Source organism: Tachysurus fulvidraco, chromosome 2 (genome assembly GCF_022655615.1).
Source record: "Tachysurus fulvidraco isolate hzauxx_2018 chromosome 2, HZAU_PFXX_2.0, whole genome shotgun sequence".
NCBI classification, from domain to species: Eukaryota; Metazoa; Chordata; class Actinopteri; order Siluriformes; family Bagridae; genus Tachysurus; species Tachysurus fulvidraco.
This window is the reverse complement of record NC_062519.1, coordinates 8676628-8694102: the sequence shown is the minus strand read 5'-3', so window position 1 is coordinate 8694102 and position 17475 is coordinate 8676628. Positions and strand designations below refer to the sequence as shown.

The window sequence follows — 17475 nt, the reverse complement described above, 5'->3', positions numbered from 1 at the left end:
AATGAAAGAAGAACATCATCCTTTTTACCTGTTTATATTTCATATTCAGTTTAATATTGTGGAGGGCACGGTGGCTTAGTGGGTAGCACGTTCGCCTCACACCTCCAAGGCCGGGGTTCGATTCCCGCCTCCGCCATGCCCGATGCCGCCCGAGATAGGCACAATGCTCCCTGTGACCCGAGTAGTTCGGATAAGCGGTAGAAAATGAGTGAGTGAAATGAGTGAGTTTAATATTGTAAAATGTCTTCGACCAAAGTTACTTCCTCTTTTTCTGTTATAAGCAGACTTTTTTCTTTCTTGAAGAAAAAGACAAAAATAAACAGACAAAATTACAGATTGCCTGAGAAGAAGAAAAAAAGAAGAAGAAAAACTCAACGAACAGTTTTTGTTCCTTGGTACGGAGTTCTTACACCGGAGACTTCCTCCAACAATTACCGTATCAACAGTTCCACCCATTTTTTCACCTGTTTATTGGAAGCGTTTGCAGCAGAAGTCCCTGTGTAGAAGTTTGTTACTATAGAAATGATAACACAATAGACCTGGTGTGTTATTACGAACCTGCTGGAGCTGCTGTCAGAGCTGCTGTTATAGAACATCAGTCACCACCTTCTGAGCAATCAGAATCAAAAATACGCCACACACACAATACACACCTGTAATGGATCATCCTGGATACCTGTACACCTCACCATATTTATCATATCCAATTACTGCCCTGTGAGAGAGAGAGAGAGAGAGAGAGAGAGAGAGAGAGAGAGAGAGAGAGAGAGAGAGAACCTAATTACAGTCTGCATAAGTCTATTCTTCCAGGAATGAAGTGAGAGATGTGATCTCACCACCACAATGAGGAGAAGAAGCCGAGAGGCCACACAGCAAGCAGCTTTACTGTAAGAGCTGTCCATGTGTCACATTCTGAGCACTAATCTAACACTAATCTAACCTCTGAATGGTGGCTCGTGCTTTCTGAGGGTTAGTTGTAGACATCGCTAAGCCTCAAACAGGAAAATTATATTTTCATTCTATACATTTTACCAAAAAATGGTTCATCTGTAGCGTAAGTGAGATGGAACCACATAGAGATGGCTTTGGGCTACAGTGACCATGCTAGTTTTAGGACTGCAGTTTCTAACAGTTTGGGACTCCAGTGAACAGTTGATAACTTTAACAAAATGGACGAATACACCATATTTGACCAAATAGTACACAGTTAAAGAAGATTTCTATCCGGTGTCACCCAGAGGATGTGTTCTCTTTTGAATCTGAAAAGCCTTCCCAGAAGTGTGGAGGATATTTTTACAGCAAACGGGGTAGAATTTCTGCCTCACAGCTCACAGTCCATGGTTTATTCCCTGTCTCAGGGGAATATAGCTCGCATGTTGCCCTGTGATGGAGATGACGTGTCCCAGCCAGGGTGTATACTGATGGTGCAACCCGAGTTTACATCTTGTCAGCGCTACAGTGTTCCAAAAAACAAAATGCAGCGTTGCCTGGTTGTGAGGGACAGAAAAGCCTCTCAATCAGAACGACTCCGCAGTCATAGCGTCTGTGTGCTCACGTCTGTGGAAGAGGGTAAATAGCACTTTCCTCAGTGTGCTACACCGAGACCTGTGACTTCACAACCAAGCTAGCTAGATAAACTATTATAGTGATGTTATGTTAAAGTGTTATCTCAGGGTTATTGGGTCACAATTACAGCAGAGGAGTATGTATAATAATATATAACAATACACTACCATGTTGCTGAGAAAAACAAAACCCTTAAAGTTTGACCTCTGACTTTTCTGAAGCACTGACACTGGAGACTAGTAAAGTCATCTCCTCACAGAAAACTTCACCGTACCAACAACCTTTTTATATGATAGCACAAAAAATGTGATTTAAGCCTGTGAGTAAGCACCGGGGTCAGAGCTGCTGGTATTAGAAAAAAATCAGAATCAACAATATCTGACCAATCGGAATGGAGAATTCAACAGCGCTGTGGTGTAAAGTTGATTATTACACACTGCTCACAGTGGAGTGCTTCATAGGACTCAAGTCTGAGCCTTAGGCCTGTTGTTACAGCCAGCTTGTGTGTGTGTGTGTGTGTGTGTGTGTGTGTGTGTGTGTGTGTGTGTGTGTGTGTGTGTGTGTGTGTGTGTGTGTGAGAGAGTGTGTGTGTGTCAGCACGGATACCATTGCAGTCTGATCCAGACTACGCTGAGTGTTTCTGGAGCAGGAATGTGTGGAATTTCCTAGCATCAGTGTGGCAGCAGTGTTTTTGACACAAAAGTGTGCAGTCAGTTTTGTGTGTGTTTAGTCACAGGTCTCTATCACTTCCTGCAGTAAAAAAAATCAGCACAGACCGTCTTTTTCTCCCTCTCCTCTTTCTCTCTCACACACTTATCTGTGAAGTTCTTTATTTTCTGACTTTGGCTGGAACTTCAAAGTGCTCGCTCTGCTCTGAGCCAGTGTGCTCTGCTTGTGTTGTGTGTTTGTGTGTGGTTTTTGTGTTGTGTGTCAGGGGTTTTTTTGGTCGGCATTTATTACCATGTCAATGACACTCAGCAGCTTTTGACAGCCAGGTGTGCTGTAGGAGGAAAAAAAATGTCCTTTTACAAAAGCAGCCACACATCAATCCCACACCCAGCTTCTCCAAACTCCTACTGCACACAACAGCTGCAGTTTGCTCTCAAGTCTGACACAAAGACAAACCGCTAATTCACACACACACACACACACACACACACACACACACACACACACACACACAATATAAATCCTCATCTTTCAAACAATAATTAGAGATGCGTGAAAGACAAACCTGTTTTCATAATTTAGCAATTGACTGTTTAGCTGCTGCCAGTTCTACATCATTGCTTGTCTTTTCACATTTGCTTTGTTCACTTTCTCAAAAATTGCAGTGTAAAGTATGTTGGCTATTCATTCTGTGTGTGACCAATCAGTAGTTATGATTATCGCAAGCTCCGCCCTCTAGCTCCTCTTTACTGGACCCGTAAACTTAATTTGTTTTATTTTTTGTTTACTTTCCACAACTTTGACTGTAAATTGAAAAAAATGAATGATGACAGATTTACCACTGATCATAGTATTTCAGTAAACATAAGCTTCTTAACAGGCTGCCTTCTCTCATCGATGATTTACTATCAACAGCAACTTCTTTCTGCTTTGTGTTCCAGATTTGGGACATGAGTGATGATGAAAGTATTTAAAGATGGATGAACATGACACAGGTCAGCACCGGACACCTCGACCAGCCTACATGACTGCTGAAAAACCACTCCGATGATCAACACACATTCCTCTGGTGACGTGGTTCCAGCACTCACTGATTAAGAAACACAGCACTTCTGTTTACATGAGTTACAGATACAGTCCTGCTGTCCACAACAAAAATAAAGCCTTTTATTGTTTCATTACTAAAAGTCAAATGTCAAAATCCTTACTGTCTGTCATGAACAGCTAATAAATATCATGTCCAATTATATGTAAAGATATATCATATCTGTGTCTCTAAACAGACTCATTGTAATGACGGTGTTTACATGTAAAAATTCCTTAAATAAAAACGGTCAAAAAATATTATCCTGTAGTGGTAAATATCTGTGTGAAGGTAACGTGATGATGGGGGAAGCTCAGATGTACATGAAGCAGTCATTAGTCACATTTATTGTGCTCAGTTGAATTGGGATTTAAGTGAAAATAAACCGTGTGTCTATTTTAAAATCTAAACATAATCAGAAATACTTTATCATTACAAAACAAACAAAAAGAGTTTCTGTTTCATTTCTTCTGTGAGCTTTCTGTGGATACTCGTCCTCCCACCTTAATAACAGTACCAGCTCCGTCACTGGGGTTTCACATGCTGTGTTACTTTACACACAGGTGACTGAGCTCTGTTTATACTCAGGTCGGATAAAGTGGCTCCGTCACTTTACTGAAACTGAAGCACAAAAGAAAACCCTAGATCCTTTGCTATTAAACACATGCATCCGTCCAAGTATAGACTCCAGCATCGTGTTGGTCAGTAAACAGCTACTTGCACTACCGATATTTAAAACACGCTGATATTTTTTCGTGTGGTCTAAATGAACATGTATGAATTTTCTATAACAGCAGATCGGACAATAGATTTATTGCACTAGAGGTCGTATCCCAGTGCTACACTGGCGTTGATCTGAGAAGCATCTCCGTTAGCTAACCTTATTAAAGCAGATGTAGTACAAACACTAAGCATACAGAGAGAGAAAAATGTGACACCAAACACATTCTGATCGACTTCATGTGAGAAGGTTGTTAAAGGAGGAACAGAGTCACATGGTGTAGTTTAAGAGCTCTTTATTGTTCATCAAGGCTACTTTAAGTACAAAACAATGGCCTGCCAATTGGTTTATTCAAAAGAGAAACAAGGCCACAAAATGAGATTATAATACAGATTTACAGACCATTCAGAAATACACTAGCAGTGAAAGCTCAAATGTTCATTTCTAGTGTTTATTCCTTTGGAAGCGCACATGATCTTCCTCAGATTTGCGGTTTTAATGGCAGTTAAACACAAACAGTAAAGTCAGAGTGGAGTCCCTATTACAGTGAACCCAACATTTCAATTCCTCTGAATCCCAAAATCAACCATGACATGACTATTGTCATAAATTTATTTTTACACCGGAGCTACAAGACTAATACAGCCAACACAAAGGAAGCATTTAGCCACCAGTTTAGCATCGTATGCACTGCGTGTCAATCATCAGATACTGACTTCAAGAGACGTGGCTCAGTAACGCCGCTTAAACAGAAACAGTTTCCAATAAGCCTGCATGCAGAATGCAATAAAACTGATTGAAACACAAACCAGCATCACTTTTAACTTACAATACTTCCTTCACAGTGGAAATTTGAAAATCACTCTTATTGGAGTTTTGGTGCTAAACCAGAGCCCAGTAGCTCCCCCCCCCTTTTTTTTAACTAGCGTTAGTCTCATAGCTCCAGTGCAAAACTCAAGGAGCAATTTCAGATATCAATTTGGACACCGTTTGGGTTAAAGCTGACAATAGCATGAATTTCATTTTAATGATTAGTGATTTTTGTTTGCTTACCTCCAGAGACGGCTAAAAAAGCCTGTGTTCGACACTAGGTCGAGACTGCTCAATAGCCTTCAGAAAATAATACACAAGTGGCTATAACGCAGTGTTTTCATACAATAACTGTGTTCCTGCACTTTAAACCTTTAACAGATAAGTCTACAAATGAAAAAGATCAACTTTTTTCTTAAAAAAAAAAACCATGATTACAATAACGGACAGGGAAAACAAATTAAATAGCTACATATCATTAACAAATTAATTGTTCCTCAAAAAATACCTACGATTTTTTTTCTCTGTACATTCATTACGCACAGCGTAACGATGGTCTTATAGTTGCCTATATAATTTGTTTGTTTTTATGTGATTTACCTAGAGTGTGTAAGGTAAATGTGTGTCAAGAAGAGAAAGTGAGTTTCCTACCTAGTAAAATGGTAGTGAAATGTGTGGATATTGACCTCAGTACACTTGGTGTCTTTCCCTCTTCGCTGTCCCTGCACAAGGAGGACACGGCGATGGCCCGATGCAGCGAATGATCGTGTTCTCACATATGTAAAAGGTGAAACAGACTTCTCTGTAGAGTTCTTTAATAAAAGTGATGTTTAGAGATCAGTAAAGACGCCAGTCTGGCAGCAAGCTCTCCGAAATCTGTTGACGTCGAATGGATTTGCTGGGATCTGACGGAATGTAAGGACAAGCTTAAGATGAGCGACGCCTCAGCCTGTGCATCAACTTTATACTGATTAATAGCTTTGCTGAGAGAAAATGAGAGCTGAAAGCAAAACCTGTACTAAGTTCCCTATGGGAGGAATGTCTTTCACCTTGGTACAGGCTTGGTGTTTAAATAAACAATGTAAAAAAAAATACAGACTAACAGATGCAGCCAAAACTTTACAGAAAAACAAAACAAAACAAAACAATGCTCTCGATATTTTTCAGCAGATTGTCAACTCTCAGCTGACCTTTATGTAGCCGCGAATGTTTCAGTCACGCCAAAAAAACAAAAAAACAAACGCTAACAGCATCCTGTACCACCGATTAATATCATAAACATCCACTGTTAATATATAGATGGCCTGTCCGGAGGCTGTCCTCTGTATCTGCTTTTAGCAAAATGTATATTGAATAAAAAATAATAATATGGAGTACAACTGTACCAGCAGTAAGTTTATCTAGGATTGTTACTGAAAAATAAACTACAATCTGAGGAAAAAGCTACTAATATTACGAATGAAATGTCTACAAAATAATAGATACCAGCTATTTAAAAATAACACATAACTCATGCACCGTTAAGCAATAGTTTACCCACAAAACCTTAGCTACTCTACTGAAACCACAGTGCTTGGGGAAGAAAATGCCCACGAGTTAACTCGACACAGTCCAGTTGTCAGCACCCACTTAAAAAAGAGACGAAAATAATCAAGACTCCGCCGTCCCCCAAACATAGCTCTAATTAATGACGTCAAACAAATATCACCCACCACTGCGTCAGCAGTCGTTTAACATTTTGGCCAAGAAACGAGTCTCCAACAATTAATTTATGGCCGTTATAGTGCAAAAGAATTTCTGTCACAGATCCCCATATGAAATCAGGGCAGTATGGAAAAGGTGAGCTGGGGGAGTTTCACTAAAACCAACCTCTTCTCAGGATTATCACCTCTGTCTCGGAAAGGGGGAAAAACAAATGAAAAACTTTTCTATGCCGAACTGCATTCGGTCACTTGGATTAAAACACAATTTTCAATTCTCGCCTCCTTTTACAAGTCTACTTTCAGAGATAACCCTTAAGAAGATGTTTGTCTACGTTAGACTCCAACAAGCTAAGAGGATGGAACAGATATACAGTGTGGTGCAAGACAACCGGAGAGAAGACAGAAGTGTGGTGCCAAGTGTGAAGAAATAAAACTGGGCCAAGAGTTTGCATCAGAGGTTTCTTTGGTATCTGAGGCAGGTGGTTAGGATGCTAGCTGACTGTCCTCTAAACCAAAATCATATCCTGCTTATTAATTCTTTTGTTCTGGGCCTCCAAGCTAAATATATGAAAGAAAGAAAGAAAAGAAGAAAGAAAGAAAATGTAACAAAAGGAAATGTCAGTTTATGTACATGGCTAATATGCTAGCGCTGCCGGAAAAGGAGCTGAATCATGCACAGTCGCCTTGAGAGTGAAGCGAATTGGAAGGAGAGCGAGATGCACAGCTGGTCCTCTGTTTCAGGAAACTAGGGATGGCGAGTGATTGATGTTGACCATGTGAGTGTTAGGTGAGGAGTCGGGGCTTCCGGTAGAGCCTCCTTTAGCTTTGATTTGGAGCCAGGTCTCTCCCAGAGCCTTGGTGAAGTGATCATCCACCGATCCGGTGATGGACACGGAGTTGGTGACTGGCTCTGGCTCTCTGTAGTTTTTCCCCAGACTGCGACGGAAATGCTCCTCGATCACAGGGTCACACGCTGCGTTTGCTAAAGCAGGAACAAGAATGGAGATTTATTAACACAGGTGAAATTGAGTCAGTTAATTATAATTCTACTAAATGCGTCCGCATCAGTTTTATTAGACATCTTATCATTACAGACACTCGTATTTTAAATGTAACCGTTTAAACAATCCATTTATTTTGGCATGAGATGTTTACAGTTTGTAATTTTCTGAATACTAAAACACAGATGAAATAATAATGATGCATTCTCCAGTTTTCCTCCAATTACAAACTTGAGGACAGGCACATTCTATAATCACTTCTGCTTGCTATTAATCATTTCGGCTAGGGTGTGGTGTGTCTTGAACCTTATTGGTTCCTGGGGATGAAAATTGTGAGGTTTGCTTTAACTGCTTTGTTGGCCTTCCAGTTAGTTACTATACCACATTCTAAGCTTCTGCATTACAAAGCAAAAGTGGTGGATCAGGTAATATACTGTATTTCTTCTATTTAAAAAAAACATCAGGAGTTAAACAGCCAGCAAAAATGGAAAATTCTCAGTCCCTAAACCATCAAAAAAGTAATGAATTGCAGTGTCTGTCAGCTGCTTATTTTGCTGCATATTCTGAGGAGTAACAACAGTCTATCAATCACAGTTGTTATGGACCAAGTCTCAAAACCTCAAAACTACATACTGGTGAACTAAAACCTAGATCAAAATATTACCACCTGCCACAGCTCATACAGGTTGCGTACTATTTTACCTGCTGTGGAGTTTAGGACTTGGCCTTGGTGTCTGTGTCGATTTTGTGAGGGGAAAATAGTCGTACTCTTGATCTCCAAGTTATTTTGGCAAGTGTGAAAAATTGTGAATATCTGTCATTTCCGACCAAGTAGGAGCTACTTGCTCAAATTCAAGTCCATGTACTGAGAGATGAACAGAAACATGATTTATAAATCCTTGTTGAAGTCAGAGCACACATGATGGATAGCCAAGTTAATAAAATGACAAAAAAAGAGGACAGGAAAGCTTTGCGGTTACATAAACCCTTCTGGAGTAAATTACACTGTGCTCAGAGAAAAACTGCAGGCTCCCAACAGAGAAATCAAACCTTATTTCCCATGACCCCACGCTTGCATTCTCTCGGTCTACTGGAATCTAGAATTCTGGTGTAAACACCGTGCCAAGCACAATCTCTTTCTGAGATGTTTTTAATGGCCTTTTGATGCGTTTGGATTTGTGCTGTATTTGTTTTATTAACGTCCCCATTCAACAAAGCAATGTCTAAACAAACACCACCTGCATGTCTGGGTGAAGCAAACAATTTGCCATCAGGTTATGAATATAATGAAGACTTTAGTACACTCACAGTTAGAAGGTCTCCTGTAGTTTGAAGGCAAGCAGCCGTTGTGAGACACAGTGCAGTGAGAGAGGTTACAGTTACGGTTGTTCGCAGGGGCGCACGTGATCACAGAGGGACGATTCTGCATACACAATACATCGATTAAAAAAAGTCAAGTCATAACAGATGTCAGCACAAACGTTCTGTTATGTATCATTTATAAAGCAGAACCCTTTCCAGTTCACTCCACTCTCTGCAGATAAGAGGTAAGTTTTCCAGTGGCATTTGCCAATATTAGAGAAGTTAACAACCAGTTTTAGATTGGTAATTTTCATCATCATTTACTTGCCTTCATGTACAAAGAATTAGCAAAAAATGACAAACTGATGATTGTGTGATTTACCTGCTGGCGCTCGATGGGGCTGGCGCTCGGTGAGTTGGGGATCTTAGTGCTGTTTTTGGTTAGCGCAAGCGGCTGCTCCATGGCGAGGTTGGGCATGTGTGTGTAAAGGTGGGCAGCGTGCAGGCGCTCGATGGGGCTGCGGCTCCGTTCGCGAGGCTCCCTGCGGTAATCACCATTTGTGGGTTTTCCTCTGAAATGAGAAATACAGTTCTAAATGGGCACGGCTATTAATACTGACACTTTAGCACTGGTACATTATTAATACTGGAAATAGTGCTTTCAGCTGGCAGGCTGGGTGAGTTCACTAAGTTTGTACGCGACCTACTGAAATATCTTGCATACATTCACCTAAATATATCTACCTTTCCATGACTGCCAAGCTCAGTTCAGTTCAGTTATGGAATTAAAAACCAGCCCTTATCAGCTCTGGCTAAAGGGCCAACGTTGCTAATGCCTTAGATTTTAAACAAAGCTACATCTATATTCAGATATTTCCCTAATTTCTGACCAGAATGGCTTGTTCTCAAAACAAACTTCCATGTCCAGTCCTGTTCTTGTCTTCTTTTCCTGAAAGAACTGACACGCGTGGTGTTTTAGGTTTCAGTCCTTCCAGAAGGGATCGTTCGTGCTGCCAACCAAGCTGAGGCCCAGAGAAGGGACCGAGTGACTTGTGTACACTTCGGAGGAAGAGAACTTAATACCCTTCAGTGAGCACAGAGCAGGCCTAGACAACAGGCCGGAAACAGGGGGAGGACACTTTGGCTTTAATTAGGTGGCAGTGGAGGCAGGATATGCTGCATTTAATTCAGAAGTTAAAAGGAACATGGGTCATCAACCATGTCCAATATCTGAGAGAGGATTTGTGTAAAATGTGATTGATGATAGATTGTTTAATTTTAATATTTATATTTATGCTGCAGTAACTCCTTAGGTATCTCTTTATATACAATATTTAAAGAAAGCTGTTATTGGTCCATTTACATTCAGCAAGAACTTCTTTAAGGGGCTTAGGGTCACTGCATATATCTTTTTTTTAACCATGTGGACTGCGATCCTTGAAATAGTCTGTTCCTTGGCAACTAAGCTGGCAAAGAAAGCACCTGCGAGTCCACTGTTGTGTCGGCCGGAAACGCGCCCCCACCCCCACCCCCACCCCCACCCCCACCCACAAGAGATGTGCTTGCAAGAAACACATGCTCTCTGCCCCAATTTCACTTTAGCTATTCTGAATGTTCTTCTAAACAGAGACTATTTTTTTCTAAACAGAGGGTTCCAAAAGCTAATTATACAGTTCACGACAGTTCAGACTTTCCTGAGGAGCCAGAGAAAACCAAGCCTGGGCTTAGAAATACAACAGAGTAAGATAAACTAGAGAAAAGTTTGTTGAGACTATTATATGCAGGCAAAAATACTGAAAAAAACTGGTAACATCTTGCACTTGTGTTTGATGCACAACTTTGATAAAAAGAGCAATAGAAGATTCAATAACTGCTTAAGAATATACAAAATATAAAATAAAAAAACGACATTGAGAGCCTTACTAACAATGGTTTCATGACCCTCTAAAAACATAAACACACAAGGCCTTTCCAACTCGCTTATGTTCCTTTCATGAGAATCCCCAGGGAGCAGATTGCCCACAACAGTACATTCAGTGGCCTTTCTTTCTGAAGACTAAACTGTGATCACAGACAGAAAATAACAGTGTGGAAAGGATTAGAAATGCTTTTACAAAACTAAAGCTAAATCTTACTGCGTTAGTGTCCCTGTCCCTCAGCAATTAAACAATGGAACACTGAATTGGAACAAGGTCTAAATTGATTCATGGCTAAAATCCTCAGTTTTGAGTAAAAGGCTTTGTTGCAATTGTTAACCAAACTATGGGAGAACTTTTAAAACTTTGATTTACTAAATGAGATTAGGTTATTATTATTATCGCCATCTGCATCACAATTAGAAATAATAGTTACAGTTGTGATCGGGCCAAGATATGACTTGTGTACATGATGAATCCATTCACACGCAATGTGTAATTTATTAAATTGCCTTCTACTGTTTGCATGTTTTTGTATATTGCTCTAGATAAGTACATCTGCCAAATGACTCAATCCAAGTGTAGTGCTATTACACAGAAAGGAAAAAGAAAAGAGTCATATTTACTTCACATGACCCTTTCATCTGTTTTGATTAAGTAAGGCACAGAGAAGAGGTGGTGCTTGCCCAACTTTAATCTCTGCCAAAAAGCATGAACACAGCCAAGCGTCCTCCCACAAGAAAGCCTTGGGGCCCTGGAACTTGGCAAGCAATTGAGCGCAAAAGAAATAAATAACCAAGACAAAGGGCATCACGAGAAATGTTTAGGGTCTGTAGCAACTATATAATTAGTCATTAGGTGATTGCATGGAGTGTCAAATAGTGCAAAACCCAGAGACTGTAGGAATAAGGTTCTTGAAAAAAGAAAAAAGAAAGAAAAAAGTGCTCTGCTCTAAGCATAGGCACAGAATGGCACCGTTCCATTTCTTTCTTCTTTTTTGTCTTTACAAGGTCTTGGGTTATATGTAGTATACAATTAGTGGGAATAAGCTGTGGTGTCTTAAACTGGTTATTCAAAAGCATCCATTAATTTTAGAATTGGAGTAAACCGCACTGTATAAAATGATCAAGTAATATCTCAGCTACAGTATTTAAAATCTCCAATCTTCCCTTTAACGCTTGCTTTATTGTCACTTTAAACCGTAAGTAGAAATCCATAAGTAAGAACTCGAGCGGTCAATCAGCCCCCTGAGAGACATAACTCTCATGAATTCAGATGCTTTTATGATATAGATGACTGCTGATCTGAGAAAATCTGTGAGCTCAGTGAGGTAGGCAGCCTACTTTAGTTTTTATAGAGGTGCTGTGTGACTCCACAACAGAAGATAAGCAGTAAAACTGGGGGCCGAGTCATACAATAGTATTTAAGCAACGCAGTGAAAAAAGCTTCCCTACAATCTTGGGTGTGCTGTATCTTTCATTCTTCTTTTCATGTCAATAAAATGTCGACCCTAGAGATACAGGAAACATCTGGGACGAATCAAGGCAAGGAAGGCAAAACCACAGGATACAAACACTGCCTTGCACAAAGCAGAGTTTTGGAAACCAAACTCCAACTGATGTAGGCATCACATGCACACTGTTTCCCATCAGCCATTCTGTAGTCAATGTGACAACCTTGAATTGTATAGGCTAACAGTAACAATGGCCTATACAACACTATAAGGAAACAAAGCACTAAATCTATAATAGTGTGGGTGATATAATAATTGGGGCCAAAGAATTCACTACTGCTTTAAAATATGTGCCAAAATGATAATAAAGAACACGTGACAGTTTTAAAAAGATCTACACATTCAGCAAAAAGCCTGTAACCAATACTAACAGCACTTAGTTTTTTTTCCCCAAATTGTAATGGAGAATTTTCCATCAGAGGCAAGTTACATGTGACTAACACTGATTTGTTCTGCGTTTCATTTTACTATACAATGTCAGATACTTGGCCAACATTCTGCATGGCTGCAGGTTTCTGCTGTAGAATATGTTGCTTTACCGTTATAATCAAAAGTGATTTATGTTGTCATTCCCTTAGTGCGCATACACCATGCTGAAATCGGCAGCTAACAATGATTTCATCAACCCAAACCGCTATGGTGTTGGCTATTCTCCACTCCCCATTTGGCTGGCTCAAGCGCCATGAGAAATACTCGCTCTGAAATTTCCCAGCAGGCAGCTGAGGGCTTCCACGGCTCAGTCCTGGCTTGGCGTAAAAACCTTTACGACAGCATGCTTCACTGCTACACAGAACTTTTAATATGAGTTAAGTTCAAATCTAATTTTAATGCCTTCTTTTCATTTGTATTCCGTTAAAAACATTCAAAACATTAGATCACCATTATAACTATGAACTACATTTCAGGTTCAGCAGATTTAATTCAATTAAAGGTAAGACGCTTGTTATGCAACTAATCCTGTACCATATGCAACACACACCGACACACACACACACACACACAAACACACAGAGAGAGAGAGAGAGAGAGAGAGAGAGAGAGAGAGAGAGAGAGAGAGAGAGAGAGAGAGAGAGAGAGAGAGAGAGAGTGTGTGTGTGTGTGTGTGTGTGTGTGTGTGTGTGTGTGTGTCTGTGGGCTGGAGGCTGTGTTTTAAGTGGACTGCGCTAACATTGAGGGACTTTTCCCTGCAGCAGAGGGACAGGCCAGAGCAGGCTTCCAGTACACTGTGGGCCCACAGGATAAGGGCGCCTTTGTTTTCAGCTCAGCAGTGAAAATGAGAAATTGGCCCCCCTCCTGACTTTAATTTCACTAATTCTGACAAGGGATCTGCTGCGTATATCCCTCTAACAGAGTTCTAAATGACAATTAATTAGTGTGGTTGAATAATGTGGCCTGTTAATGAATTATTACTATTATTTAAATAAAATCATCATCATCATCATATAAGAAGCCAATTCCATATCAGCCTGTACAGAAGACATCAAATCATGTTGGTCTAATAAGTGCAAACTGAAACAAGGTCATGTGTAGTGTGCATCATGCGAACAAAAGTAGGTAGTAAGGAAAAGAGAGAGTTGTTTCCCCACAACCCCCACACCTATAACTCTGCTTTGCTGCAGGCTTTGTCCCTCCTCCTAGCACACAATAACAGAAACCTGAGCTGCCTTCCTTGTTGCCTCAAGCCCACGGTGTCAGGTATCAGAGACATACTACTCATAAATAAGGAGACTGTGAAAGTGCGTGCTGGAGAATACTGTGAAACTTCTCGAAGTTTAAACAGCACAAAGAAATAAACTTGCATTTGTGTTGTATCCTACGAGATCACAGCAACTAAATTAGCAATGAACATATGCTGAAACGTGTTGAGAGAATACTTTTTTTTTCAACTCGCTGACCAAAGGACACCACAAGAAACAGAAGCAGTGTTCTGAACGTGGAACAATGTGCCTTTCAAAACTTTTGAAACTGCGACAAATCATATTTATTCATAAGCCACTATGGTTCTGCTGAGATTTGCAATTTTGCACATGCTCTACAAGTCTGGGCTTTAAAAAAAAAATACCCTGCCATATTTCAAACCCACTTCAGGTGCAAGTCAACAGAGACAGTTTTATGATGAGTATTTGTTTTTTATTTTTGTTTTTAGCCTGATCTTTATATTAGTGTGTTTGCATAATATGATGTAGTCAAATAAAGAAAGTTACACATAAAGAGACTTTTTTGTGAAGATCCTTGCTGGATGAAAGCCATTATATTATTTTGGTTTCAGCAACCAGAAATTCATGAACCATAAGGGTATCATTGTGTTGGTATCCGTGCTGCGCCTGAGGAAAAACAACAGCATACACAAACATATTCTAAAGTGGGAGACCTTGATCTCCAGCATCAAAATATAGAAACTATATAATATTGTAAATTGCTATATTGTTATATGCTTTAAAATGAAATTTGAGGGTAAAATAGGTTACAGTTTTTATCTTTAAAACCCTGTTCAGAACCATAGGACTGATTTAAAGAGGCTTTAGAGTATATAGAGTTTATATCCCTATATACACACAGATATTGTGTCTCTGTGGGAGTTGTCACTTTTGTAATTTATTGAGCCCAATTGAGAAAAAGATTAGGACATTACAAAAGAGAATATGGTTTCCAGTTGTGACAGAATTGTAAGAATATTATAAAAATGTAAGCCGTACATGTAGGCGAATTTGAAAACTTTGATGCTCCATATCTAAATTTACTCAGACTCTGAATTTTACAACACTATACATAAAACGAATAAAAGTAAAAGTTAAATCAGGGCTGACCGATTTAGAAATGCCTCATTTAGAAAGCACAGACCGACATACTTTGTCATTCTGAGAATGCACCAACTGTGGCTGCTGAGTGCTTCCGTTGTTCTCCCCTTCTCACACTTGTGCCCTAATTTGTGGCACACTGGTCGGCCCTGCACTGCAGTGTGTTATTTGACACTAAACCGTAATGTCTTATGTCTCATGACTGGATGTTGCTGTTCCAAAGCTGAGCAGAAATTTGAGGAATGCATGTGTGCTCCACCACAACAGAACAGAGACACACCACAAATGGGCCACGTGTTGCATTTGCGCGTCTGGAATGGGAGGAATTTAAAAGCATCAGCAATGATGCCATCTTTCAATCCTTCTCCAAGCTGATTTTTTTTCCCTTGCATTTTTTGGCAAGGATGTTACCTGCATGGTTCTAATACAACTTTGACTACACTTTATCATTGCTTCTAATGTAAAGCATTTGGAAGTAAAGCTTCTAAAGTCTTGGAAAAATACTAACATACCTCACTTTTACTATGCTTACATGTGTCTACGCAGCTGCTACACAAACAGCATTGTTTACATACTTGCTTGCATATCATATCTGGAGGATTAAATGGAATGTCCACTATCCATCTGGATTCCAAGTCAAACTTTTTTATTTTATGAGTCAAAAATAGTTACTAATCGAGAAAATCCAGAAATTCAAAACCTTACTCAAGGTATTGCAATTTGTTTTTGTATATTTTTTTTTCAAAGGCTATATGTATAAGGAAAACCACTGGTGTTAATACGCAACATTTTAGACATGACGGTACTTGTAGAGACAATATCACACAGAGCTCTATCGCTTCTACTATACTGTTGGTATTGCACCATACAGACGCATTGCGTTGACGTTTAAGGACGCACACAAGTGACATGCCAAATGACTGCAGGATGGCAGACATGTTGTGTATATGTATGTAACGCAACATGTTAATCAGCCTTATAAAGCCTTTGTTTTGGAGGTAAATTTTGTATATTCTTTCAGTAAACTAAATATGACAGAATTTTGACATAGGCTTCAAAATGCAGATTTGCTCAGGCTTTTCCCAATAATCTTTCATGCTGTGTGACAAATTGTCTTAAATAATAAACATAGCTTTATGACGTGATTGAAAGTTCACTCTGCATACGTGACCCGTATTTTGATATTTTAAAAAGCTGAAATAAGACTGCACTTCATGTACCTACCCTAAACATACATTAGGATAGGTAATTATAGTATAAAGGCATAAAAGTGCAATGTTGTCAATGCTTTCCCATCACTGAAAGCTTCTGGCTGTTGTGGCTGATATAACTTGTCCAGGTCTTTATACATTGTGCAGAAGGGACTGACAATGTAAACTATATTACTGAAGTTTATACAGGGAGTGTGTATTACAGCTTTGAAAACTCAGAGCACAATGTGGGAATGGCATTTAGTGTGTTAAATGCACTGAGAAAATCATCAGATAAACAGGTTTTACATACAGGTGTGTAGCAAACAGGCGACTCATCTTGGCCACATGATCGTTGTTGGGTTCCATGCTGCCATCGTTCAGTTCAAGGCTGTGTTTCCTCTTGCTGGGGCTGATGGGAGGAGGAGCAGTCCTGTGGTTGACTGTGGAAGACATGGGCTGCATCCTGGACTCGCCGCGCAGCGCTGCCTCGCCTGTGGAAACACACAACGGACCTGCTATTAATACTGCACAATCAAGGGTTTTGGGTAAATGCTATATAAATATAGTGTCATCAAAATGAGTAGTCAAATGTTTGTCGAAAAAATGTTTGCCATTTCACTACAGTGAAACAATCTGATCTTTTGTATCCAAGCACAGAGACTCACTGTACAATATAAGACTAATGTTGGCCTAGACGATCTGAGCAAGGAAAAAATAAAAGCTCCCTGAGTAGCACATCAAAGTCTGGCTTTGTTCTTTTGATCTGAACTGGACCACCAGGGTGAAGAACAGCATGGCATTACCCTTAATGAAAACTACTCTTAAAGCATCTGCAATTTCAGATCTGAATAGCAACAGATCGGAATTAATGGCGTTTCTTAGCTATTTCAGAAGAGAGCCGCTGAGAACCAGGGCTACATATTTACAGCACAGTGTGTGGGAGGAGAGCAGGAAAATTACAACTGGCAGTGTGGTGCAACTGGGACTTTCCACTTGGGATGAGGTTAGCTCGACTCAGAATCAACTTTTTATGAGATTTACTGAGCAAAATCCAAGGTCAACAGGCCTATTCTGAGAAACCCTTGGTCTTAGATAGCAGGCTGCTTTTCTCCTCATTTTTCCACCTCTTTGCTGAACCCTGATATACATCATTCAAATGGTGCATGATCAGAAAACATTCTCCAGACTTTTCTGCCATA

The 17475-nt window shown here is 39.9% G+C and overlaps 2 protein-coding genes across 5 annotated transcripts in view; one reads left to right on the top strand and one right to left on the bottom strand.

The window, feature by feature from the left end:
• The window catches only part of atg7 (ATG7 autophagy related 7 homolog (S. cerevisiae)), an 87672-nt gene extending 82857 nt beyond the window's left edge, over positions 1 to 4815 (top strand). For both annotated transcript variants that reach the window (XM_047810579.1, XM_047810578.1), the window contains exon 20: positions 3177 to 4815. In XM_047810579.1, coding sequence (XP_047666535.1) covers positions 3177 to 3209 — 33 coding nt within the window. In that variant the 3' untranslated portion in view covers positions 3210 to 4815. The remainder of the gene's footprint in view (positions 1 to 3176) is intronic.
• Positions 4319 to 17475, bottom strand: part of vgll4b (vestigial-like family member 4b) — a 36384-nt gene continuing 23227 nt past the window's right edge. For all 3 annotated transcript variants that reach the window (XM_027140745.2, XM_027140746.2, XM_027140744.2), the window contains 4 exons: positions 16587 to 16767; positions 9239 to 9428; positions 8863 to 8977; positions 4319 to 7535 (listed from right to left, as the gene is read on the bottom strand). In XM_027140745.2, coding sequence (XP_026996546.1) covers positions 7291 to 7535; positions 8863 to 8977; positions 9239 to 9428; positions 16587 to 16767 — 731 coding nt within the window. In that variant the 3' untranslated portion in view covers positions 4319 to 7290. The remainder of the gene's footprint in view (positions 7536 to 8862; positions 8978 to 9238; positions 9429 to 16586; positions 16768 to 17475) is intronic.